The sequence below is a fragment of the Nanorana parkeri genome, unplaced genomic scaffold (genome assembly GCF_000935625.1).
Source record: "Nanorana parkeri isolate BGI_ZX_2015 unplaced genomic scaffold, ASM93562v1 scaffold1137, whole genome shotgun sequence".
NCBI classification, from domain to species: Eukaryota; Metazoa; Chordata; class Amphibia; order Anura; family Dicroglossidae; genus Nanorana; species Nanorana parkeri.
Window position 1 is genome coordinate 19,759 of NW_017307405.1, and position 27,755 is coordinate 47,513.

A 27,755-nucleotide genomic window follows, 5' to 3' on the forward strand; every position below is an offset into this window, starting at 1 on the left:
AGCCATATTTTGCCTTCAGTCAAGCTTGGAAGGAACTGTTGGTGGGTTCACGTGGCATACAATACACAGTAGGGGAAATCACTCACTACCTATAACTTTCAATGACAGATCTGACCTTCTATATGGTCAGCCAGATAACTAGAGAACAGATCTTGTAATATCCCTAGCACTTGATCGCCTGACAAAAGGCACTCATTAATAGTGGCTAAGCAGCTAAACTGGCCGACTATGATGTTCGCAGGCCACCAGCACATTTAAATCTGTATCAGTAGAGCACAGGTACCTTCTAGACAGATAGTTAGACTTTGCATTAGTTTGTAAAGCATTAGTTCTCAGAAAGACCAATGTCTTGTTTCTTGTCTGCCTTTTTATCAGTCTTTTTATCCCGGTCATCGTTGGATATTCTTCCGCTTGTTGTCCTCTTTGTGATCTCTTTGGGCTTGTCATCCTTTTTCCTCCTTGGTTCAGCCTTTTCTTGGTCTTTATTCTCTTTGCCAGAATCCTTTTTGGGTTTCTCCGTTTCTTTGCGCTTTTGATCCCTGTCCTTTGACACTTTGGATGATTTTTCTTTTTCTCCTATTCTGGCTTCTTTTACCGAGGTGAGATATTTTTCCTTTACCCTTTTCAGCTGCTCTCTTATACCCTCTTTAACTTATACAACACAAAAAAAACACAAAGACAATGACTGGATAATTCAGAACAAATGCAACATGCTTTAACCCATGTGGAGTCAATGTGTCACACTATGTAGATAAGGGTAGCTGAAAACAGATGTTGCATTGACAAGACACAGGGCAGTCAGATACCTTGATACCCTGCAGAACTCCATTGAGGAATATTTCATCCAAAAATAGGTTTTCCTTGTTCTGAGCTGTGTGGGGTATTGTTCAGTCTACACAAAGCCATTTTTGCAGTATAGAACCAGTTGGCAAATGTACCCCTTCCCCAGCCTGTGGCACAGCAAGCTCAGCCTTTTCAGCCGAGCCACCAGTGTAAAAAAAAAGGTACAACTAGGTTTTCTGCATATTTCTATGAAAAACATCCAGTAGAGGTAATGCAATATTGTACTTCGCTATCTGGATCACTCTAGTGTCAATGTGTGAAACCAGCATTAAGCACAAGATCTTTTTCTATGGATTACTTGCACTGCAAACATGAGGCACTGTAGGAAGGCGAGCAGCTGGTCTTCCATTCCCTGCCATATAAATCACATAGAGATCACATAGTTCCATCAATAATTACCCAAATCCTAAAAGGGACATTTATTGAAGGAAAACTATACAACTAGTATTAGCAAAGACTTGACACCAATTGCATCTAAATTTCCTCAGCTGCTGATTTTACTATCTATACTACTCTCCACATGGGTTTGAAAATGTAATTCTCTCATACCATGCAGGGAAAACATGCAGTCAATTGCATTTCACACATTACTACTCTGCAGTGCATTTGAATCAGAAGAATCAAAAAGCACAACAGAAATGTACCCTCAAGGTCAAATAATGATGCCATTTTATAGTACGATGCTTACGTTGTGGGGCAAACACCATTGGATAAAAACACGCATATATACACACTGTTGCATTTATCAAGGGTTTTATGAACACCACAATGACTTTAAATGCCTTCCATGGGCTCCTCATTAAGAATAACCAACATTTTATGGAGGGTTCTAAAAGCACATAATGCAGTGCTGGACAAATCTTAGGAGCCAGGTAGCCAAAAGTCCTTAAAAAATACAGTCAGTGTCTGACTTTTGAGGATTTCCCTAGTCGTTTTCAGTGTAGCTATTTCACCCAAAAAAAGTCCTGCTGGCGCTCCTGGATTGGACAGAGTGGCTCCTAAATTCCACATGAATGTGTCTACCCCTGCCATAAATGTGAACTTTAATTCCATTTCTATCATAATCCCTGCATCACTCTTAAACCTTTTTTGCAAAACCCCACTAAATACAGTTTACCTTTTCTAAAATTCCATTCAGAATTTGCGGTTTAAAAAAGTAAAAAAGGAGAACTATGGTGTCAGTGTTTTTCCCCATAGTTCTCCTTAGGGTAACGGGAGGACACAAACTAGCGTCCTCCAGTTACCCTAAGCTCAGTATACCGCGAGCTACAGCTCGCGGTATACTGAGACGCCGCAGCCGGAGCGGATCCCGACGTAGATGACGGGATCCACCCAGCTGCGTGAGTGACAGCTGGCTCTGCCTATCTAGAGGCAGAGCCAGCTGTACCCGCCCCCTCCCCCGTCCGTTCCGCCAGTCAGCGCTGGAGGATCGGAGCGGGGAGAGGGGAATCCAGCCCCTCCCCCTGTCACGTCAGAGAGCCGTGACAGGATCGAGAGGTGAGCGAACCTGGTATGTGTTCGCTCACCTCCCGATCTACTGAGCCGACCTGTGACAGTCATTGTCAGAGGTCGGCTAGAACTGTGAGGTGAGTGGAAATCACTCATCTCATAGTTCTCCTTTAAAAGGGAAGCCCTGCTTTTATTTAGTCCTTCATAATAAAGTGTAAAACCTGTACTTTTTGATTTGCGATTCAGACAATGGGAGGTTCAACCAAAAGCATCTCAGTAAAGGAGATCTCCCTTAAATAACCAGAGATGCCAGCTCTCCACACTTGTCCTGAAAACATTTTGAAATCAGTCAGGATGTAAAGTGGATATTGTAATGGATGATAAAATGGCAGTGATTTATCAACAATTGGTCATAAAAAAAATGAGTTACAGCCAAACAGAAAGAGAAAAATATGCCAAATATTTTACCAAGTTGTAGGGAACTGCAATCTATGTCACCAAGCACCGTGAGTTACTTTAATTTTAATCCTAAAGCATTTTTTTATATGACTTGCACATTAATGTGCTTGTAATTCTATATATTTGAGAATATTTACCATATTGATTTGAAGATTCTCACAGCTCTATAAGATTTACAGCATATCAGACAAGGGCATGTGGGAGCTTTGTTGAACTGCTGCTAAAGTACAAACAAATCTGCATTACTAAAGCAAAGGGCATACATGGGCAATGCTAATATAGCTTCCCCTAATGTGTATACATGTACTCATATAATTTAAATTTTCCACAGAAACAACATAACTAACCTACTCTTACGTTACCACCCTGCTGATGGGATCTCAAAGAATTCCGATTACTCCTCGTCTCGCAGGAAGATGCTGCATAATAATGCAGGATCGTTCTCTTAGAGAGATTTGGGGTACTCTACAATCCCCAGATCTCACTAGGAGGAGGATGACATCACCTTTACCTAGGTGCTGTGGGCAAAAGCTTACTGCAGCATTTCAGCACAGGGGCTATATTAAATAAGCAAGGTCCACTTGTAATGCTTGATTTCATTGCACACAGCACACATTAGCTACCGGTAATAAATTATGCACATGCAAGAACAGGCTTAAAAACTGTCAGAAACACACACAAAATGCAAAATACCTTCGTCTTTGGATTTAGTCTTCAGTGTTCCTCTTGATACATCTGAGCTTACAGAAGGGAGACATTAAAAACAATGTCCTCAGGTATAACTCTTTCCTTGTGGTGAGAATAGTAAATTCAAACCCAGAGTTATACATAATCACAGTGACATGCATTCTTTGAAGTATGCAAATTGAAATAAGAATATTGGAAACTTAGCTTTCCATAATAAAGAATTCAACAACCTGCATATTAACTGTCCAGTCTTGTTGCAAAGACAGTCAGAGCAGAAGAGTAGCATGCTACTCATTTACAATGACCCAATTCATTTGGCATGCAGAAAACAAAAAAGTACAAAATGATTAGATGCTGCTAAGTGACAGCTGGCTTAGGTGTGTAGGCTGGGAAAGAGGGACCACTTTTGGGTATTTCCACTACTAACAAAAAGCAAAACAAAAAACACAAATTTCCTTTGGCCTCATATGCTACCTGGCTCCCGGCATTGGCCTAGTCCTACATAAGACCACTTGAGGTTACTAGCGTATTTTAAAGAAGGCCATTCCCCACCCCCAATGTTTATAGGAAACACTGTCCCATTATATAGCAAGCGCCTTAACAGTAATACAATTTGCATCGTACAAATTCAATTACAACTTAGTTGCAAATTCGTAAATAAACTATATCATAGTTTGATTTCCAGGCATGCAAGTACAAAGACTGAAGCGCTGTGGCCTTGATAAATCCTTTGCGGTCAAAGTTATGATGGGTAAAGCATTTGTTTCATTCCACTGCTTACTCAATACCCCCTTCAATGCAAAATGTTTTCCTTTGGAGCTCTTAACCCAATAGCCAACACTGCGGGGCAGACCTCATCGATGTTGTGAATTGTCATCACGTACAATACGTGCATTAGAGCATTGTGGTGCCATTCATTTTAAACTTCACTGAGGGAACACACCACTAACATATATGCAATAAAAAGGACCCCACAGCGAACGGTAATGCACTACCACACACTGTGGTGCACTGTGTTGGGGTAAATGTTGCAGATCCACTCTTTGGTGTATTCTTTTACGTTAACAGCCCATTCATTTTGAATGGGCTGCCTTAACACAACTTACATTAAACGCGTACTACAGCATGCATGCATGCGTTACAGCAACTTACAAACACAGACAGGTCTGAATGGGCCCAGAGTTTCACCTGGCAAACACCCTTTTGCTGGTGTTTTTTCTGTGTCTGCTGGTGTGTCAGAGTATTAGATGAGGTGGTCGTATTAGTTTTCTTTTTTTCAGGCTTTCCCCCTTTATTTCTAACTGATAATCCTGCCATTAACACAGTTTGTCTTCCCGAGTGGCTACATTTACTCATCCACTGTATCTACTGAGGCAGCAATGGCTGCCACTCAGGCTGGACTTCAAACTTTAAATTTCTTCAAATGCCCTTGTTCATCTCTATTACATTAGAACTGATGAGAACAGAAGAAGTTTACACAAGGAGATGACTGTTTTGTCATCTGTGAAGCTCACCGGAAGTGACAAGGACACTGCATTTCTGGCATTATTAACAGGTATTTTATCGTACTTGATAAAAGGGTTTTCATAAAAGGGCTATCAAAATGCAGCCACAATCTAAAGAAAGGAAAACTGCAATATATTACATATTGTGTTTTGGGGTTTAAATACACTTCACCTTGCAAATACTTCCATCTCCTTCTACCCAGCACTAAACTATACATCTGGGATGGGGCAGTTATTTAAATACAGGGCGTGATGAAAGACACAAAGGACCAGATTTAGTGGAGTATGAAATAAGGTTAGATGATGTGTACCTAGAGTAAACTGAACTGTGTTCATGACAAACATATGAAGCAGCATTTTCCCCCCACAAACTTCCACCTCACGGGATTGAAAGCTTGGTTAGTTTACCCCAAAATTAGAATTGGGGTAAAGCCAGAAGAAAACTACAGATATTTCCCACCCTTGTTGAGGTTTTCACTAGGTGGTCACAAAGTTTGCAGTGAAGTCTACACAGTCTTTATTTGCACTTCGGAATACAGGCAGTATTTCACAATAACATGGCAACATTTTATAATATTTGTTAATCAAAGCAACATGACATGCCTGCCAAGCACCACCCCAAATACAAACCAAGTACCTGGGGCCTTGGCAGCTTTCTCCTCCACTGGCGACGATGAAAATCCTGATATTTACAAAACAAACAATGGTTACCAAATAAAGTTACAACAAAAGGCCATATAATAAATGTACATAAGGATGAAGCTGTAACTGACGAGCCTGTAACTTAAAGTTTATAAAAGCACTAGAAATGTACTAAAAATAAATAAAAAATTGTATAATACATACACTTTCAAACAAATGCCCCATACTACCAATGCGTGTCCTCCACGTCACAACCACACTATATATGACAAGCCCCAGAGGCACACATAGCCTTAGCGGCCTGTCCATAGATACTCTGAAGGCACCCATGTACAAGACAGCAAGTGAGATTTTTAGCATACTGGTTGATTATTGGTCTGGAAGAGCTCACATGGTACATGCAATAAATGCTACCATTGTCTTTGCTGGCCATGATCTATAACCTTAGGAATTAACATTACCTACTCATAAGTATGCAGATAAGCCTAGCAAAGGAGGAAGAACTCATTTAACATATCATGAATGGATGAATGGACGCCATTAGCAGTTAAGAGGGTAAATGTAAAGCAGGAAATCCATTAAAGCTAAAAAAAAACAAAAATATTATTCTTCTCTGTCAAGCATTTTTGTAGCTGGTATTAATAACAATTGTTTAAGAAATTCTCAAATAAAATTATAAAACATAATTCCGCTCATCAACCATTTTATATAAAAATTAAGACATTTATTTCATTTGCTAGCTTATAATAAAACTGAGAACTACGAAAAACAGAACTACGGAGAACAAGCCTCAACCACAAATTACCCAATCATTATGTCACCTGCAATCTATCAGCAGATGGCATAACTGGATGGATTACCTGCAAGCAGAGCTGCACCTGTGTATAGGATAGCATATGCACAAACGTCTCTTTCTTTACAATATAATTACTATTTTAGCACTGGGAAACCCAAAAGTATTTGGATTATCATCAACTGAACAACTGTGTACAGTACTACAACATACCATAACAATGGATTAAATAGCTACCGGTATGTATAGCTCTTAGCTACCTTTCAAGTTTTTCCCAGCAGCATTTTATCACCGATTTTTTGTCAAAGCAAAGCAGTTAAGCTGCAGCAAAAGACTTGGCTAAAAAAAAATTGTTGTCCATCTAACAGGGATTGGTTCTTGACAGGAGAAAAGAGCAATGTGATGATCTCATGAATGTGCTGCTGCTCCTTTATTGTATGATTCCAGGCAGGGTCAGGTCTTAGACCAGGCAGTATAGCTTAACTGTAGATCACAGGGTGCTCTGTTTAGCTGCAAGTCATGTGGCAGTGCTGGGTCCCTGAGGAAGAGGTCAAAGTCACATGCTTTCCTATAGCCAGAATTTCCAGGTTCTTCAGTTCCAGGAAAACAGAGCAGCGATACAGAGAAAGAAGGTACGTAGTAGCAGTTGCGGGGGGCACTATTAACGTAAACCTATGGCTTTTCCAATCATGGGCAAAGCACGGTTTCCCATTAAGCCTTTATAGTGGATGCACATGCACAATAACACAATAACATAAGCAGTGAGCTGAAAAGATGCCTTCTCTACTATCCTTACAATATACCTGCTTGACAAGATATATCTGTAAAAAAATAAGTCAAGGCAACTGGACTCGCTGTATTTTTCTTGAAGACGTTGACAAGACATAGCCAATGTGTATGCGCCATACAGCAAGACATTAAAACAAATCTACTCACAGCATACTGAGAATGTTTGTTTTATTTAAATGAAAAACAAATATGTCAATTGTTATGTTTTAATTACTCAATAATTAAACAAAACTTATAAATAATACTCTTTATTAAATACAGTTTAGAGAAATCACAACATTTACCAACCCATTGTTAAAACATACCCAATTTTATAGCCAAGCAAGTTATGACTGGAGATCCATGCCATACGTTTGCTACAGCCAAGCGAGTGCAAAATTAGGACTGTGTTCCATAAATAGTCACTGTTCGGAAGAAGAAAGCACCACTTTCTTTTCTGACGGCAGTCAGGAAGTTATAGGCATCAACAATGTATTTGGTCAATGACTCATAAGGGTTGGCAAGAGAAAAACCCAATACTAGATCTCTTGTACATCCTTTGCCAATGCAGCATTATAAGGAGAAAACTTATGAAATTGGAATGCTTAAAGCAAGTGACATATTAATGCCAAACATACAACTGTGTGCAACCAAACCAGGTTCCAGGCCTAGCTGTACCTTAGCAGTGGGGCTTATAGGTTAACAAGGTTGCAGAGCTCAAGTTGCTCTTTACATGTGCTTTAAAATGCAGCATTGTGCCAGAGCATAAATCAAAAGGTCTCATAACAAACTTTTACCTATCATGATTTGCTTCTTCACTTCCTAGTCATCAAATCCAGCCTAGAGAATGACTACAATAGCTAGCACCCGGCTTTGTCTATAGCTACTTATGAGCAGTCCAATAGACTTATCTATTAGATAGCTAATAGATGCAGACATTTGACAATGTATGCATTTTGTCCACTTGTGTACAGTGTGTTGATATTTTAGACAACTGATGTTGTTGCTCACAGTTAAAAATGATGGGGTGATACACAAAAAACAGAAAAAAAAAAAAAGGACACTGAGCAGGGTCCATGAGTACATCTAAGCACCAGATGGAAAAATACAACTTGCACATTACATAAATCAGCCACTACCCCGGGGGTTAGATAAATCACAGAAGCTGACAAACCAACAGACAGAAAAAAATAATAGCTGAACAACTAAATTTTTTTTTTTAGATTTCCTATACAAGTTACTGAAATGCCTATATAGACTTCTGCATTCATTTGTCTGCCGATATGTTTGGACAGATGGTACAGCACTGTCAGAGAGCTCTGAACTACAAACCTAAACGTTCCAGAATAACGATAGGAAATGGGTACCACATTGGATTTGCCTCTCCAAAAAACAAAAGTGTAAAGAATAATTATTGAAAAACACAGAAGGCCTGAATTGCAGAATTCTTAATGTAGCTTTAGGCCAACTTGCACAGTCATTCCATTGCATACTTGATCTATCTGCCAAATATCAGTTTCAGCTATATGAACAGCATATGGCTCCATCACTCCAGACTGTCCACTGAACAAGGAGATCCCACAGCCTGTGGCTTTACTTAAAAGGGAAAAATAAAACCCACAGAAAGTTTAAAGCCGGTCTCCGAACAGATATTATTGGTTCTGCAAATCCACAATGACACAGGTCTTTTTTCCCTGAACCCCTTCGTTCTGTGAAGTACCATCAACATCGTCTGCAGAATCACCCTCCTCTTCTTCTACCATTTCAAAAGGAGTTATTACATCATAGAGAAAAGAGAGGAAGCCGTAAAACCAATCAGAGCTTTCCTCCGCTAAAATATTAAGGACTTCCTCTAAAGAATCAATATTCACACTACTGCCATCTTTGGTCAGGCCTATATGTAAAGGAAGAAAAAAAGGAGAGAGAGAGAAAAGAAAAAAGGAGTAGTTAGGTAGACAAAGGCATGCGGAGCAGGGAACGGTAACATACTGCAACCAGTTATGTATATATATGAAGACGCTGAAACTTTGGAAGGCAAAATAAAGAAGGATGAAATCTAGATGGAAACAAACCACCTTTGAAATACAGCATGCTGAAATACAAAAGGAAGCAAGCAGGTGAGTTACTCATCCACATCCATGCAGATAAGAAAGCAACATGCAAAACACAGGTCCTAAGGAAGTGGACATTCCATACATGCATAATTGGTGACTCAGCTATTTTATTTAAAGGACCTAATCTACACGCATATCTAGAGCTTCGATAAAGGTTACCAAAACACAATGCATTCGATAACCGTGTGGACAACAGAAATTTGGTGCAGCCCTACAACTCAAATTTAGTTGAGGAATGCAGAATAAAACTTGTGATGGATGTTTAACATCTAAAAGCAGTAAAATGGTCATTTATTCTAATGAGCAACTTGTAGGGACAATGACATAAGTAACCCTATTACAGCAGTTGCAGTGTTACAGTCCTGTGGGAATACTCTAAGTTAACCCTGTTCTGTTATACAAAGGGCAAAGCAATTTGCCAGGAAGATTCATTCTTGTTCAGGGCGGGAAGCATAAAGGGCTGCTGTCTTTAACGAGATAGTCTTTTAAAAACGTACCGCACTATGCTGCCAACCATTTTTTCATTCCCTGCACTCCCCATAGACATCTATAAGGACAACTTTAAACATTGCAGTGTGTAGCCTAAGCAGTATAGGAGGTATTTAGGACAGCTACCGCCTAACTATACAAATAAAAATGTAAAGAATTACAAAAGTACCTACACGCAGCCAACCGAATCCCGGACCATTCTAATAGTGCTTAGCTGCAATACTTCCTGGGGTAGTGTTGAAGCTTGCCTGCCCCATTCTCTCTTATGCAGTGCTACTGGCCAGTGAAGCAGCCTATCAATAATAGGCGGGAAAAATTAGGCAAACTGACACTACCAGAAGTGTCCGAGCATTTCCTAAACAGATTGTCTCACCATATTAAAGCAACCTAAAAAGAGCTGTTATCAGTAGATTTTAACATATACTTTCCAAGGAACAAAAAGTATTCATTTATTCACAAAAAAATAAAGGGGTTTATTACAGAAAATGATAACTGTATTTTTAGTACAGTTACCTGTAAAAAGGAGAACTATGAGGTGAGTGCTTTTCACTCGCCTCATAGATCTAGCCGACCTGTGACAATGAGACTGTCACAGGTCGGCTCAGTAGATCGGGAGGTGAGCGAACACATACCGACATTCGCTCACCTCTCGATCCTGTCACGGCTCTCTGCCGTGACAGGGGAGGGGCTGGATTCCCCCATCCCTGCTCCGATCCTCCAGCGCTGACTAGCGGAATGGACGGGGGAGGGTACCAGCTGGCTCTGCCTCTAGATAGGCAGAGCAAGCTGTCACTCATGCAGCTGGGTGTATACCAGCTGTAGCTCGCGGTATACTGAGCTTAGGGTGACGGGAGTATGCTAGTTTGTGTCCTCCTGTTACCCTGAGAACTATGGGGAAAAGCCTTAACCCCATAGTTCTCCTTTAAAAGGCAGGCCCTTCCACCCCCAACATGTTCTAAGCTTACCGGACCAAGATGCCTGGATATCTTCTCCATGGGGCCAATGGGTGCCTCATTGCCTCTTCACAAAAAGTGTCCCAGCAGTTTCTAGCATACACATACGATTTTTCATATCTTCCTATGGAAAACCTGGCAATTGTCAGCTTCAACAGTCTTCCCAACGGAATGAACTGGCTGAGAGGCTCTCTGTGAAAGGCAGTCCACCTCTCCACAGTTAATATCTGTGGAAGGTGGACAGTTAAGCAAAGGACTTGCTGTGGGAAGGTGTACTGGCATTTAGGGAAAACTGTGCTAAAAGTAGTTATACTTTAAAGTTTCCAGATGAAACAAAGTAAACCATTCTCTTATGCCCCTAAGCCAACAAGGAATACAGAACCTCCAGGAGCCATTACAATCTACACAGCTATCATTATTGCGGAGTATTGGAACCATGACTTCTATGAAGTAAGGCTTTGGGAGCTTTAGCAATAGGCTCAGGCAGGAGAGAGTACAGCATTGAGTAACATATCTGGAACATATAAATGCAATCCCTAGTTTGAAATCTTATTGAGTAGCAAATGCAGTAAGTAAGTAGGTGAGCTATGTTTGCATAAAAGTACAAATTCTCACATATTGCACTGACTTTATATTAACCACGCTCATTTTTTTTAAGCTTTAGCAAAGCCGTATAAGAATGACTCATTCTATGTGACACTTGTTAATACTGCCTTCTATTGTCTCGGTCATACCCAAGTATGTTCATAGGTTAAACGCCTAAAGTAAATAGTATTCCTTTACAGATTTGCACAATGGAAACTGAAAATGTGGTAGAGATGACAAATGGGCGCCTGACATTGTTTAAGTAAATAGCAGGGCACAGAGCAGATCCTTCTTAATACCTGCACTAGGCACCTGTTATTTGACTTTCTAATTTAGTATACAGAGTGCCAGCAAACTATACTGCTAAACAGACAGCCAAAGAGACGAGCATTGTTCTTTCTACTTGCCACCATAAAAAAAAAAGAATTACACGTAGGCTTTAATACATTTATGGATTCAGAATCAATTAAACAAAACCTGAGAGGAGGATCTATACGGCTATTGCCGATATTCACCTGAAATTATTAGTCTCATCAGCCCCTGCTCATGAAACAGCTCACAAACTAACTGAAAAATACACACAATGACAATTTTAGGAGGAAGTTAAAAGGAGAACTATGGGGTTAAGGTTCTTCCCCATAGTTCTCCTTAGGGTAACGGGAGGACAAACTAGCGTCCCCCCGCCACCCAAAGCTCAGTATACTGCGAGCTACAGCTCCCTATATACTGAGACGCCGCAGCTGAAGCAGATCCCCGACAATTATGTCTGGATCCGCCCAGCTGCGTGACAGCTGGCTCTGCCTATCTAGAGGCAGAGCCAGCTGCACCCGCCACCTCCCCCGTCCGTTCCGCCAGTCAGCGCTGGTGGATCGAAGCTGGGAGGGGGGAATCCAGCCCCTCCCCTTTCACCGTCACCGCAGAGAGCCGTGACAGGATCGAGAGGTGAGCGAACACCGGTATGCATTCGCTCACTTCCCGATCTACTGAGCCGACCTGTGACAGTCTCATTGTCACAGGTCGGCTAGAACTATGAAGATGAGTAAAAAGCACTCACCTCATAGTTCTCCTTTAATAGTATTTTTTGAACAGTGGGAGCAAATAACCTAAAACACAGGGAGAAGATGCATACATACTCCATATAGATTTCCTTGTGTAGTTCAAATCCTGCACCAAAAATGGCAAGGTAAGAGTGCTAACTGGTTTCCAACCTAATTTTGAGGCGTTCTGACTGCAATAGCTCCAATATTTGCTTTGCGTCAGTAACAACGTATTACAGGCACTTTCAGTAGGTCAGTGATAGCAGCACATATACTGTTCGCGTGCCAGCTATATTTTAAATGATCATTTTGGCAGCTGGGTAGCACCATATTGGTTGGAATAGCAGAGTAAAACTACAATACCTGCTGAGCCCACCAGGTCTCTCTAGTACAGTGGTGGCGAACCTTGGCACTCCAGCTGTGCCAAAACTACAAATCCCAACATGCATCTGCCTCTGGGAGTTATGTCTGTGGCTGTCAGAGCCTTGCAGTTCCAAAAGAGCTGGAGTGCCAAGGTTCGCCACCACTGCTCTAGTATGACCTTCTGGCCAGACAGTTGCCAAGGCCATCTCACAAAAGGTCATACAGTTGGGACATGCCAACATTTTAATTACTGATTCAGTATGTGTGATAAATTACACCCAGCACAGCCATTCTGTATGAGTGGAGACTTCTCACAGCCTAGAAATTAGTACTCTTTTAGAAATTCACTTTTACGTTTCTAGAACCATGTACACATACTGGTCTCTATAGAAGAAATTATAACTTCTAGAACTGTATTTCATTCATGCAAAGGCCTAATTTCCAAGATAGGTTTTCTGAAAGGGGATCAGATGCCTGTGCCCCAGCTGTGTGCCTTGACCATTTCAGTTCCAGGTCCTTGTTTTTACCAAAACAGTATTTTCAATAATGTTTTTGTTCTGCTGTATGCCTTACATCGGTGGCAGTAAAAGGGTTAAACCAGGGCCTCACTAAGAGTGGTGACTATCTGTTGCCTTGCTGGATCATCAGCTTAAAGCCATTGTGGATGAACGTTTGCTGTCTGGAACAGTCCATGAAGAAAAAATACAATATCTCAGAACAGGTATAGTGAGCAATTACAGCCACATATTAACAGTCACTTTGATTATTAGTTTCTGATATTCTGCAGAATAAGACCATAGATATATATTCATATTTACAGTGGAATTACATTTAGGGGGTAACCTTCAGTTAGATACCCTTGCACCTATTGCTGTGAGGACTCTTGGGTTTGATTTATGGCACCTTTGGACGACAATATTACATGGACTCTAAAGTTTTCCAGATTAAGCAGGCAACAGGTTACCTGTAAAATTCGTAGCACTGTCCTCATTTCACTGACTAGTAAGCAGCTACTTCATTGACATTATCTCCCTTCTTGTACCCTATGCAGTAATGTAGATATGAACAAAATAAAGATGTACAGAATGTTAATAACCTGTATATAGCTGGTCAGTGGTAGAAGGATAAGTATACAAGTCCTTAGAGGTTTTCTTATGACAGATTTGTGGACGTGAAGTGCTAAATGCCATATAAATTTTAAAATAACTACATCTGATGTGGTACCAATAAAAAAGTTTCACATTCTGTACCTCAGTTCAAAATTGATGAAATTCAAAAGATAGGGTACCCTGACCCACCAACTAATGTAACCCAAAAAAATAAAAAAACTCCACTTTTGATCATGAGGTCTAAAACATCCACATGTAACCATCAAGAATGAACTTCGCACACAGGATACTGAATGACAATTCCAAATAAAGGCCGGACAAAAACAGCAACAATAATAATCTGACTTAGTCCATAGACCTCCTTCAAACTTAAAAACACAACAACTTAAAACTAATGCCAGGAATAAATAATGTATATCTAAACCCAAGAACAAAAATATATATATATATATATATATACCTGGTGATCCTGCCAGTAAGACACTTTCTGTCCAAGGGTGACAATACAAACTTTTTGTACTGCATGTTGAAAGGAGAAGTGTTATAATCCTAGGACAGGACAGGACTACAGGTATGTTCTGTAGTTCCCAGACATAACCCGGGCAGGGCTAATAACTTTACTTGAGATAACACAGCAGAGTGCAATGGATATGGTAGAGCACTGCATTTCTGACAGAATCAACAGGTATTTTTTGCACTTACTGAACAGATATAACCAAAGGCTTCCATTGGTACACTTACAGACCAAAAGAAAGCAAATAAGAAGTTCATTGTTCGGGTTTACATGCATGTTAACCCATTCCTTCCATCTACATATTAAGAAAGATGTAGCCGTCTCCCCCATCTGTGGTCTCAAGACAGAACACATAGAAACTGCAGTACATAGGAAGTGTCATAGTTGTGTAAGGGGGTACAGCAGCATGGTTCACAGTTATGTTTTTAGCATTGTGTAAATCTAAAGAAAACAAACCTAAAATGTGCAAGTAAAAGCATATAATATTTAAAAGATTTTAAAGTTTTTCTTTTGCATAAACAAATTTTATCGACTTGCAATTTGCCTTTGAACTAACTGGCACTCTAGAAAATGTCAGCTGCCCTCCCTTCACATCATAGCCCTCCCCTCTTTTGGGAGTTTCAAATTACTGTCTGTGCTGACCCAACTTCTCAGCCACTACCTTCACCACACAAACTTTAAATAACTGTCTCGGGATGGGATCACTGTCACTGTCTAAAGTGATGCTTTATTCCCCATCCCTCCTCCTCTGGCAGTCTGCTGGGGTTGCCGACATCACATCCAAGATTGCTGTGCCCAACAGTGGGTCCAGGGCTTTTGGATGTCTTCCCAAGGTAGGTGAAATAACATACCTAAAATGCACATATAATCTCAGCAGGATTCTGGGGAACTGAAAAGAGGGGCCAGATTCCCCAATGACTGCTTAAAGAAATGCCACGGTCGCATTTCTTTGTATGTTTTTTTGACTGGGGATGACCACAGACAGGTGAAGTTACTGATTGAAATGATGACATGATCATGCATGTATGAATGCATGTCCACATTCAAAAAGCACAAAGATGCACATTTTCTTTTTTAATAATAAAAAAAGAAAAAAGAAAAAAAGGAACCAATGAAAGTAACTCATTTTTGTGACAGATTATAAATAGGTAAAACAAACAAAAGCCTGCTTTGAGAAAAGACACTTCTAGTCCATGCTTACAACAACAAGCATACTCATGCACTTTAAAACAGGGATTTAACATGCGTTCTGGGGCAAATTCATTTTGCAATAAAAACATACACTGCAGTAAAACTAGGAATTTCCAGTCAAGGTCAGGAAGACCTTTTTGTTTAAAATTGCTTTTAAAAAAAGACGAGATTTTAGTTTAGTGACATGAGCAAACATTGTACTTGTTGATCTAGACAGTAATTATTTGCAGGATTATGTCTTTGCAAATCGATCTGCACAAAAGGAAATAAAAGAAAATTCGACTTGCCCAGTAAAACCTTGGCGTCATCAATGTCGAAATCTCCATCCCCGTCAGTATCGTAAGCGTCAAGTTTTCCTAGTGGAGACAAACCAATTAGTATTAAAAAAAAACAACTAGTGTATTTGATCATTTTAGTACAATTTTTTTAAACCGTTTTTGACAGATGTTTTGTTCCTTCGAAAACACTGCAAGTAGAGAAAAATACTTATTGATCCTGCCAGAAATCATGTCAGCTCCTAACTTTTAGCCCTGATGAGAGTTCTCCCCTGCTGGACTAACCTTTAAGTTATGGAGAGTCGATTAGAAGGATGAGTTCTATAGTCCAGCTGGGCAGGGCTGGCAGCACTGCTTGGGATTTTAGTGAAGCAGAGGCAGCAACGTCTTAAAAGGAGAAGTATTGTGAGATTAAAATGTATTCTTCACAATAATTTGAGCCGGCCTGTGACACTGCAGCTCTATAGCTTGAGAACTGAGCGATCACAAACCGCTGATCGCTAAGCTCAAGGCTTCTCCCTGCAGAGTGGTGAATGTCAGTGACTGCTCCCCACAAGGATTCCCCCCCTTCCCCTCTCTCTCTTCCTCCAGCACTCATTGAGGGGACAGACAGGAGTAGGTGGGCACAACTGGCTCTGGCTCTAAAGAGGCAGAGCCAGCTATCAGGCAGCAGGGTGTCGGGATCATTCCTGGTTGCAGTGAGAGCAGTAGCCCGCTATTTTACACATGAAGTAAAAGGTTCACTGGATTTCTGGCAGAATCAACGTGCATGTACTAAATTAGGCTTTTTTTCTTCCTCTCTTTTCAAGGTAAATTTTAGCTGCCATAATTGCCAGCATTTTATAGGACCTACTTAAAGATCACCGACACAAATAAAGCTGGTGGGTTATTTAAACTAGACTACATCTACCCAAAGTGAACTTACCAATATATACCAGTTCCAAAAATGTAAAAGCAATAACTAGTGGCACCCTTGACTGATGAGAAGCAGTAGTAGACACTATTCACCATCATAGTATGAATTTAAAAAAAAATTATACACCCAAGAAATACTAGGCTGTTATGCCCGTGGAAAAAAATCAAAGTACAATCTCAATTACAGGTTGTAAAACTGCTTTTATTTAGTATCCAGCAACGAAAAATATTTTAACTTTACTTTTCATTAGAAACTGTAGTTTAACGCCTTTATTTTAGGGATGCACCGGTACCGAGTATTTGGAACTTCCAAGTCATTACCAGCCGCTCGGCTTCTTGATTGGTAGGGAAGTAAGCTTCATGCTCCCTGGTAACTCACCCAAATACTCGGTATCGGCACTGATACAGATACTAGTATTGGTGCATCCCTAAAATAAAAAGGCGTCAAACAACAGTTTCTAATGAAAAGTAAAGTTCAAGATATTTTACACTTGGTGACGGGGAGCAAGGAGCCGGCATGTAATGACTCGCCGCCCGGCTTCCTGATTGGCCAGAAAGCCGGCTCCATGCTTTCTCGTTACCTGGTGACGAGGGAGCATGGAGCTGGCTAATTAGGAAGCTGGTTGGCGAGTCTTTACCCGCTGCCCGGCTTCCTTAAATGGGACTTCTGGTATCGGTAAGTACTGAAAAAAAATGTTTTTATATATAAAACCGTTATCGGTGCATCCCTACTTTATATGTATAACTCAAATCGCTTTTGTAAATCTCATTTCTACTCAAAAATAGTACTAACGTGATCCCTTAAAAGTGTGTCCATACGTGTAGATTTGCAGAAGGCATTCTAAGCTTATTACCTGACCAGTTCAAATAGCTGTCCCAGAATGGGAGAGGAAGGCTGCACGTGTATTTTTACAGAGCTGTCTTGTCGAATACAAAAAGTAATCTAGATAGTGATGTGCTAACAGGCATCGTTGTATAAATAATCCACTACTTTTGTTTGGATTGCTTGACAGGGATCCTGTTTTTAATCATTTGTAACAGTAATTATATGCATTAAATCCTATTTTTTTAAATTTGAAAGTAAATTAAATTTGTCTTAATTTTTCTTCCAGGGTGTCGCTTAGACACAATAAGGGGTTCTAGATATTCCTTTTAACATAGCAAATCTTCAGTTTTGAGTTGAGGTCCACTTTATGCAGCAACGAGTCAGGATTTATTATCAATTTGTCAAACCTCACTGAAAAAAAACAAATACTGCAATAACACCTATCAGAAAATGCTTAATTTGCTGTAAATCAATGTGTCACTGCATGATATTAAAAACACAAATAATACAAATAGCAGAATTGCTCAAGTATGAATGGATAAACACCAAATAAACTCTTCCCAAATGTACGAAAGGTAGAATAGAAGGACCGAAAAAAAAAAAAAAGTGCAACAAAGTTTTTGAACAGTTTGTGATATTAGAACAAAAAGAAAAAATATTTATACCCAAACCCCAGGTTTGTTAGATGAAAAATGAGAATGGATTTATTTGGTGAGGGAACAATATGAAAGGAAGTAAAAGCATGTCCACAGGAAATAGTAGTAAAAACACAAGGAGATGGGAAGAGGAAGATATTTTAGTGGTTTTACGATGAAATCCTACCTTGAAGAACCTCTGACAAGTTATAATGGAAATCCATTGCCTTGGCTGCATGTGTGATAAAATAAATAAATAAATATATATATATATATATATATATATAGTAACATTTAGATACCGTCATTTCAGCCCAGACTGCAAACGTAAATTACTTACAAAAATGGTCATTACAGTGAAAGCAAAAGGGCTGCTGTACCCAAAAGTCATATTTTAGATCTTCTGTATCACATATTGCATTCTTACATCACTCAGGATTCCAGCACCAGGACATTCTTATAAACCCAAAGGTTAACCAAAAGTATAATGGCCAACAGGAAGCTAAATTAGCATTCTGCAAGCCTCTGATTGATCCAGCATAATGAAAATCCACCTGGGATAGTAGCACAAATCATTATATGCTTTTGGAATGGAGTGCAAACAAAAGCTATTATAAGGCCTCATTCACACTGCCACGTGTATTGTACCATATGCAAATAAATGGCTCCATACACAGCTGTGTATGGAGCCGTATATATGCGAAGCGTAAAAAAGCGCAAAAACAGAATGGAACCAAGATGTGTCCGGGCAGCATATTTCTGCATATTTTACGTGCATACCCGTGTTTGTGCGTGTATATGCATGTACAGTTCATTAACATTTCTATTATGAATGATGCATTCTATGATTGCATATAGTGCGCGTATATATACGCAATATACACTTTTGCTCTTGCGTGAATGAGGCCTAAAAGGAGAATTTGCCACTGGTATATTCATGATACTTAACACCCAACTGCAGCCAACTTTTTTTTGTGTGTGTTTTGGATAGGGTGGGGGAAGCTTAGAACCTCCGACAGGTTTTTATTGCTGCAGTGGCCCGAATATGGAGATTTTCCCCTCACTTCCTGGCCATACAAGTAGTGATAGGAAGTCTCTCTAAAAGGGGACTTGAACAAAAATACACACACATTTTTAATTGAGAAGGGTTAGAACCTCTGACAATGTTTTTATTGTTCTATGTGCCAGTCTTTAGGACTACCACACCCCGATTTCTTGTATTGCCATCACAGGAACAGAAATCTCCCAAATAGATCGCCAACAAAAATTAAAATCTAAAATAAGTTACAAATGTTTAATTCCACTTTCCCAGGAAAGAAGCACACCTTCCCTTCCCTGCTGCAGCCCTGCACTAAGTATTTCAAATTAAGTTTGCAAATGGTGAGCACTCATTGCCCAGTGTGGTCATCTGAAGCGCTTCTTGCGAAGAAGATAGGTGGGGATAATTTAAATTTTCCCCAAATTCATCAGGGAAAGTGGAATTACCCTTTAAGCCTTCCCAACGCTATAAAAAAAAAAAAAGGAGGATTTAAGAGTTCCGCAGGTAGTTTAACCCTCCATAGCTCTATTCAAGTCTCTAGACAAAAAATGCAAGATTGACCTGCCAGAAAGGCCTTGTCGAAAAATTGATCCCTTGAGCTATAGAACTCCTATAAGCTATAGCTCTTTTTTGGGGGGCCAGAAAACAAAGCATTTGCCATTGATTGCACACAGAGGTCTTTTTTCACTATTACTTGGATAAGGAGGAAGTGATGGTGATTTCTAAAAATAGCAAGAAGTCTAGCTGTGATCATTAGGCTGTCATCAAAAGTGGGGAATATCAAAAGAGTGGTTAGATTCGGACTTAAAATATGGAAAGCCAAACCTCAGAGCATAAGAAAATAAACTTGAATCTGGAGATCACTAACAAAAGCAGTGCCAATGCACTATGTAACTATGTAACAGTTTATTTTACTGTTGTCAATTCATGATGATTGGTGGAATCAGAGCTATTTGGTGTTGTATAACCTTGTACCAGTAGATGCCCTAGATGAGCTTGTGTTTGTGCTAACATGTAAGAAAATGGATGACCTTTGATAATGCGGTCAACGGCGACTATTTAAGATCTGTATTGACTGAAGAGGGAAGTAAATGGAAAGATTCAGTGAAGACTCTGTAACCCTACTTTGACTACACGGAAGTTCAGAAAGATCTAGGTGTGCAATTACATCCATGGATCTGCAGAAAAAAAGCTACACCGGTCCCATTCATGTCATGGCTTTGGGAATATCCACAGACGAAAGCTTCTGCATTTTTTATTTTTTTTTAAAGCTGTGAACTATAATCAATGAGGTAAGCCAAAAGGAGAATGTGCTGTGCAAGTATCAGTACTAGATTTGACTTTGAGAGGCTCAGTATTCAACCAAGTTGATTTATAAGAACGTCATTGGTACAATCTAGACCCGAAAAAGTAGCAAATAAATAGTGATAAGGTGGGCGAAGGCTGCTACATCAAATATAAATACAGAATAAGGTGGGTGTGGCAAAAACAAAAAGGTCAGTCTCAGAAAACATTGGGAATGTGGTTGGATCTGGATGTGCAAGTAGGCATCACACAAACTCAGCATAAACAGACAGGAATTTGAGGAATATATACAGTATAGCACCGATTTAGAACCATTTGTAATGGTCAAAACAATTTAGAATGTTGAAACAGAGAATGAAAGTAAAGTATATGTAAGAGAGTCTTTCTTTCTGAAAGTACATACAGACTATTGGCAAATGTGCCATTAAATAGAGATCTGACCTACAGAAATGTGTCCACTTATCTAGAGTAGCACATTTATTTCCCATTTTCAGTAAGACAGTGGGGAAACTTTTCCACTTGTGTGCCAAATGTATTGTTTAAGGTTGTCCTTAGATCCCTATAGTAACATAAAATCACCAACAGGGCTGCTGGACAAAGACCTGCTCAACTATAAGTGGGGTAAGGGACAGCTTGCCACAGAGGCCCTGAAATAGGTCAGCTGCATTTGGTTAATTACTGGGACCCCCTTACTGTCAACATATGAACAGAAGTAAATTTTTTTGCTTTCCTGAAAGAGAATCGCCAGTTGAAAGTAGATGTATACAATTTAACCACAGTTCCATCACTGGAATCAATGTAACCATATCAAAGTCTTGTAATTGCCATGGATGTACTGTATAAAAGGAATTGTATATCTACACAGAACGTGCCACTCAACTTGGTCCTTTCCGCACAAAAAAGATAGATTTGAGAGAAAAAAGAAAAAAAGAGAGATGTGCCCGAGCCTAAAAGTGATAATAGTAGAAAGTTAAAAACTGAATTGCACATTATAGTGGAAACCAACAACCAGGATCTGCTAAAAAATCGACCAAGTCAAAGAATAACCTGGTGTGCCATCTCTCTATAAGGGTCACTGTCTTCAGATTTCTCCACACTGTTAAGCTCTGAAGTGCTGTCTATTACATAAAGGATTAAAATATGAAGAAGAAAATTTATGAAGAATTAGATGTCACTTTTGGTAAATTAAAACAACATTTTCACATTGAAGTTTGCATGTTTAGGCTAGGCAAATCCCCCCTGCCAGATGAGCCAGATCGCTTACATTGGAGCTGGCTCCTTACATTTAGAATCGCCCAGGCTACTGGAATCGCGTACCTTCCCTCCTCAGTCTAAGAAAAAAACAAAAATTCCCAGAAGGGCTACTGCCTCTAATATAGCAAGTGTAAAAAAAAAACAGTTCTATAGATCCTCTTACCTAGCACATCTTCATAGTCCACCAGGTCGAACCACACCACAGCTACTGATGTCCATACTCCCAGGAGGGCGATCACCATAAACCAGGTAAAGACTGAGCTACCGGACAGGCCTGCTTTCTTTCCATTGTTGCCACCGTGCTTTGCTTCTGAAAAGAATGGAAGATTTTAAATAAAAGCTTTTTTTTTATAACAAAAAGTAAAATGGAGGTATTAAATAGGAAATTTCTGGGCTTTAGGAGAGAAGATTTAAAATAACCATCTGGTAGAAAGCAACAGTGATCTCCCCAAGGTATGTATCTTTTTCTAAATCCATTCGCAGCATTTAGAGTACAAGCTGTAGATAGGCTTAATGTAAACAGATAAATTTTTACAATGGCCTGTGGTCATGGCTCTCAGATCACAGGTAAAGAAAGGGCAGAGGTAATCATTATTTGTGACATTGCTTGCTATCCCTGGATGTATTAATAGAGCTAATGTGTTTTAGAAGCACCCTTTAAGGGAAACCTGGCTAATCTCGAGAAGAATAGCGATGGTCTGGGAAATTCCATTCCTGACGATCACACCATGACTCCAACCCTCCAGTATTGTCAGCAAAGGGATAGTTGAAGAGATGTGTCCTTAGATGTACAATTATTTTTTTTGTAACTATTGGCTGGGCGGGAAAACGCTTATTCCATGTTTTCTATGAGCCTTTCAGAAATTATAGATTCATCCAGCGGGGGGAGTATTTCTGGCAGTTTCTTAAAGTGTAAATCAAGCTAAAACGTCTATTTTTTTAGGTTTAGGATAGAGAAAGTGACATGGTTAAAGCCTTGTTTTTTTGCGATTTGGGTCTCATTGGGGAAACACAACAAAAATAAAAAGAGGAAATCTCCCCAAAATGGGAAAACACACATTAGACAAGATGTCCCTATTTGAAAATAACCCTTTACTCCTGTTCAGATGAAAAGTGTAACATTTTGGATTTCCCATCACGATCTGTGATATTGGTCACCAGGACAGAGAGGGTGAATCTCCCCAATGGGTCTTACCTTCTCTATTCAAAAGGTAGACCGATTTTGGCTATAGATATACCGTAATTTATTGTAAACTTGTAGCTGGCCCCTTTCACATACAGCAAAAAGCAGACAATTTTAGAGCCGAATTATAAAACAAAAAAGGTATCCTACTAGTTACTTACCATCTACTATCATCATCAGTTGAATTAGCAGAAACAATTTTTCTTGTTTCTTCATTAGAAAACTCATGAAGTCAATATTAATCTATTTTGTAAGGACAGCTCCCAGAGAGACAAAACCCACAACTATGCTCTACTCTCAACATAATGAAGACAATGTGTATCCTGAAAACAATGCAGTCTTCTCATCATCGACAACTGCAGCCAACAGCACTGTAGGCATTCCCAGTCAAGGACACCGAGTGCTACATGCCTGAGAACTGCTAAAACTATCCAAAGAAATTAAAATAATTCAGAAAAAATAGTAACTTGCAAACGCTAATTATAATACACTATTCTTCCTGGTAACACCCCCACCCCCCCCCCCAAAAAAAAACCAACAACCTATGTTCTATCAAGTCAAATTCTTTTTCTGCATCCATAGCACATTGTATCCCTAATAAATGCATTACCTTTCATATTTTTGCACTGCAGCCATCAATCTTGATGCATAAGTAACTGTTCCAAGGGGCTGTAGTGGTGGCACCAAAATAATATGTCTGAGGTAATGGCACTTACAGTGCTACCACAGGTAAAAGTCTGCTAGACATGGAATCCTCCAGTGACATGAAATCTTCGGTGCCTATATCTCCATTCACAGGTTGATGGACGCTATAGTACCTCCCTGTGTCGTGCCACAAAACAAGTCTCCTCCTACTGTCACAATACCAACTTGTGCCATCGCACTGACCCAACCTTCTAGGATTCACTTTAAAAAAAATATAAGGCTGGATTATAGTACTTGCTTTAAGAAGACCATTTTAAAAAGGTACACATTCACAATTTTTAAATGTAAAGGTTTTTAATGCATCAACTGAGGGCTTTTTCTGGTCAAGGCTTTGTCCCCTACCACTCCACTAACAGTGCAGCTCAGAGGGCAGAAAAAGGCTAGGAGAAATTTGACGTGTACAGGTACAAACCAATGTACAGATAACAGCAGATGCCTAAACTTCGGAATTTACTATTTTGACAATGTTTTTGACTGAAGGTAACTTATCTATGCATTTTTTTTTATGCTCACTTTGAACTGGCCAAATTTACTTTACTCTCTCCAGCCCATTCTGATGCTGAACCTCAGACATGGTCCTAAAAAACATGCACCACTAATGGAATCACTCACAGGTATTCCACAAGTACATGTCCAACACCAGTAGACTAATCATTCCCATTATCAACTTCTACCCCCCTAGAATTATCCACATGCTGTTTCAGTACAGAGGACTCTGCTGACTGTTTATAAAACTTTCTCCTTTCACTAATGCTATTTTGATAGAAGCAATCTGCCAGCAAAAGTGACACCAGCAGAGATCATTCTAATTTTATTTCCCTGTTCACTCCCACCTAAGCCGAGCAACATGCCAAAATCCTGTGCAAACAAGTACAGATATGTGCCCATGCAAAAATAAAAAAAACATGCAAACATAAAACTAAACATTTATTAAGACATATATTATGGGTATTATTAGATAAAAGGGAGCATTCACAGTATGTTCCCAACACACACCAAGCACTCCCCAATACACAGTGAATGATGGTTTTAGCAGAATGGCTAAAAAATTAGCACCAATCAGCTTTTGTTTTTTATGACAGTACAAAGCATCCACATAACAGTTACCTGGCTTCAGCATTGGACTGCAGTAAAGCTGTTGGCTTTTAAAGCCAAGTCATTTCCTAACACCTGCTGTTTTACATGTACAGGTACAGGTACTCAGATCTAACAAAGCAGCCGATAGATTCAGCTTGTTTAAATCTGCATGTTTACATTTTAAACAAATACACACTAACAACAAAAATCCACTTGCCCCGCTTCCCCACTGCCCAATTTAAAATATACAATATATAATAAAATATAATATAATAGATAAGCAGTGTTAACTAAGGTGTCTACATAGGATCATGTCATCATGCCCACATTTTGAAGAAAAAATACACTTTTTTTTGAAGACATACTAACAGTATTCTGCAATTACCGGTCCACCACTGAACGGACAATGAGGGTGAACAGGTAGTATTGCCGATTTAATCCCCTGCCCTGGTTCAGTGATTGCTGCGTTATTAGTCCAGGTTATAACAGTACACTATGGGGAAGAAAAGGAAAAATTTGCTTCACTTTACAAGGAAATTGGTCCAGTCTAGGAGCCAGTAGCCACATTTGAACCATGTCCTTCCTGAAAAAAAGAAAGTGCTCCAAAACGAGAGGCCTCAGCTGTAAATTTGAGGATGAATCGGCTAGATGACTCTTGGGATTTACCCAACACTGCTCCAGGGTCCGTGTAGACCGAAGCCAAAGAACCTATCCATATGTTATGCTGCATATGCATCTATCTATCCATCCATCTATACATATACACACACACACACACACAAACACACACAGAACATTTTTAAGTACATACGACAATCGCAGTAAGGGTCCCTTGAAGGCATAGACTACATTACTTGTTATGCATTTATTCATGTATCTGTTGCCTTGCAAACACCGAAGCCTTCACTTGTAATTTTTCACCTCAGACTATAAAATCATCTGGCATGCACATTCTTTTTCCACATGAAATGCAGTACCTGTATCTTCAGCCATGCCTCCAGCACGGTGTGCCCACAGATATCTGTGAAAACGATCAACCAAGGAAAAACTTTAGCTCCGGAAAGTAAAGCCCAAGAAGAGAACCAGCATCCCCCATCCAGCAGGGGTGAAATGGCTGTGCACAGTCAAGTCAGCTAGATTTCGAAACTAGACCTGCCCCGCAAGGCTGCTGGAAGTCTATTAATAGGAGTCCTGCCTTCTGGAGCCAAACTCTTGCAGGCACTCATATGGAAATCCTGCACTATATAACAAGCGGGCTACACAGTTTTAACTCCTTCCCAACCAAAGGGAAGCAACTTTATTACGGTATGCAGGCAGATCCAAGCAAAGCATGCCAGTGTTCTAGACATACCACATAGCAGATGATGAAAGCATGTTAAATCAGCTCTGCACCATATAATCCAGGACTATTTGAAGAGTGAATTAGAGCAGACTGCTGTACAGCTGGCTCTGGCCACATATATCCAATCAATCCATTTACTTTAGTGCTTCGCTTGAACAGCAGCTGCAAAACCTGCCCAGAAATAAAAGCTCTGCTGGCATTTTCCTCTGCTAGTCTAAACAATCTTTCATCAATGCAGAATGTTAAGGGAACATACACTCAAAAAAACAGGACGGAAATCCTGCTACCATTTGGAACAAAGTAAATAGTGAATTATTGACCTCTTTGTAACATGCTGAGTAAAAATGACAGTAACCAACAGATACAGCGAAAAGCTTTTTCTAAAGCTGGGGCTAGAACATTAGACAGGAAAATTTGTGGCCAGCATAACTGTGTATTTTAGAGGACTGCTCAAAGCAGGGATCACCAAAGTGATCAATATTGACCCCCATGGGTAGATGGGAGTATCGAAAGGGTGCATAAAATGGCTGGAAGTAAAAGGGGGTCAGTAAATGTCTAAGGCCTGGTTCACAGCGCGTTCCTGTAAAACGCTCAACATGTGAAAACCAATAATTGCCTATGGGCATGGTTCCCACCTGGGCGTTTTACAGCTCGTAGGAACGCGCTGAAAAACACCCTACGCCCAAAGAAATACAGGAGCTTCTTTGGGGCGTATTTGCCGCACGTATCCATTAGGATATAGCCGGATAGCCCTCCGAAACACGCGCTTGTCGCGCGTTTCTTTTACCGCAAATCGCTGCATGAAACGCACGGCAAACCTGCATATTCCGTACACCCAGGAGTGGACCCAGCCTAAGGGCCAATAAGTGTGCCAGTCCCGGGTCCTGAAGGTTAGGTGGCGAGACCGTGTTACCCAGGATTGGATGGTCAACTCTCTGCAAGAACGGCCTTGAATCGTCTATCACCTAGGTGCCGTTACTGGCTTTGCATTGTGTGTCTGTGACCTTTCACCATCCCCCTTCCAGAAAGCATATACAGTATGTATGTTCAGTACAGCAAGTGAACAAGTATCCCCCAACTCAAACCATGTCAGAGAACCAGGGAGTACACCCATCTCAAATAGCTATTTCAGAGCCAGTTAGTACACCCACAACGTTAGGAGATTTGTCAAGAATGGATTGCGGTGTATTGACTAAAAAAAATTAAATTATCAGCATTGTAACAACCATAATAAGAGCTGCTTATACCAAAAAGTAGAAACAATAATATTATGTACTATTGCTGGGTTTTGTAGTCCTCTATAGCTGGTGGTATTCTGCATTGTGTTGTATAGAGGACTACAAAACCCAGAAATAGTACATTATACAGCGCAATGCAGAATACCGCCAGCTATAGAGGAATACAAAACCCAGCAATAGTACATTATACAGCGCAATGCAGAATACCACCAGCTATAATGTACTATTGCTGGGATTTGTTGTATAGCCAGTGCCATTCAGCATTCATTTCTGTATAATTTTACACTTTCCATTTCACTATATTGCACACCACACTTTTTATTTTTCACTTCCACCGCTCCAAGCTTGCTCCTGTGATGTACTGCAATCTCAATACAAACTAGTAGTCCATCACTGGAGCCATTTTTTAAAATGTATATTACGTTTTATCCGATTAATTGAACTTAATAAAATCGGCTAA

The 27,755-nt window shown here is 39.9% G+C and overlaps 1 protein-coding gene across 1 annotated transcript; it reads right to left on the bottom strand.

The window, feature by feature from the left end:
- Positions 1-292: 292 nt before the first annotated feature.
- Positions 293-25,950, bottom strand: LOC108796606 (aspartyl/asparaginyl beta-hydroxylase-like). The gene is made up of 7 exons (XM_018568105.1): positions 25,693-25,950; positions 21,914-22,060; positions 18,340-18,384; positions 15,789-15,857; positions 5,581-5,625; positions 3,445-3,486; positions 293-651 (listed from the first exon to the last, which is right to left on the bottom strand). Exons 1-7 carry the CDS (start codon positions 25,706-25,708, stop codon positions 326-328), a joined length of 690 nt encoding a protein of 229 aa, XP_018423607.1. The 5' UTR covers positions 25,709-25,950; the 3' UTR covers positions 293-325.
- Positions 25,951-27,755: the final 1,805 nt, after the last annotated feature.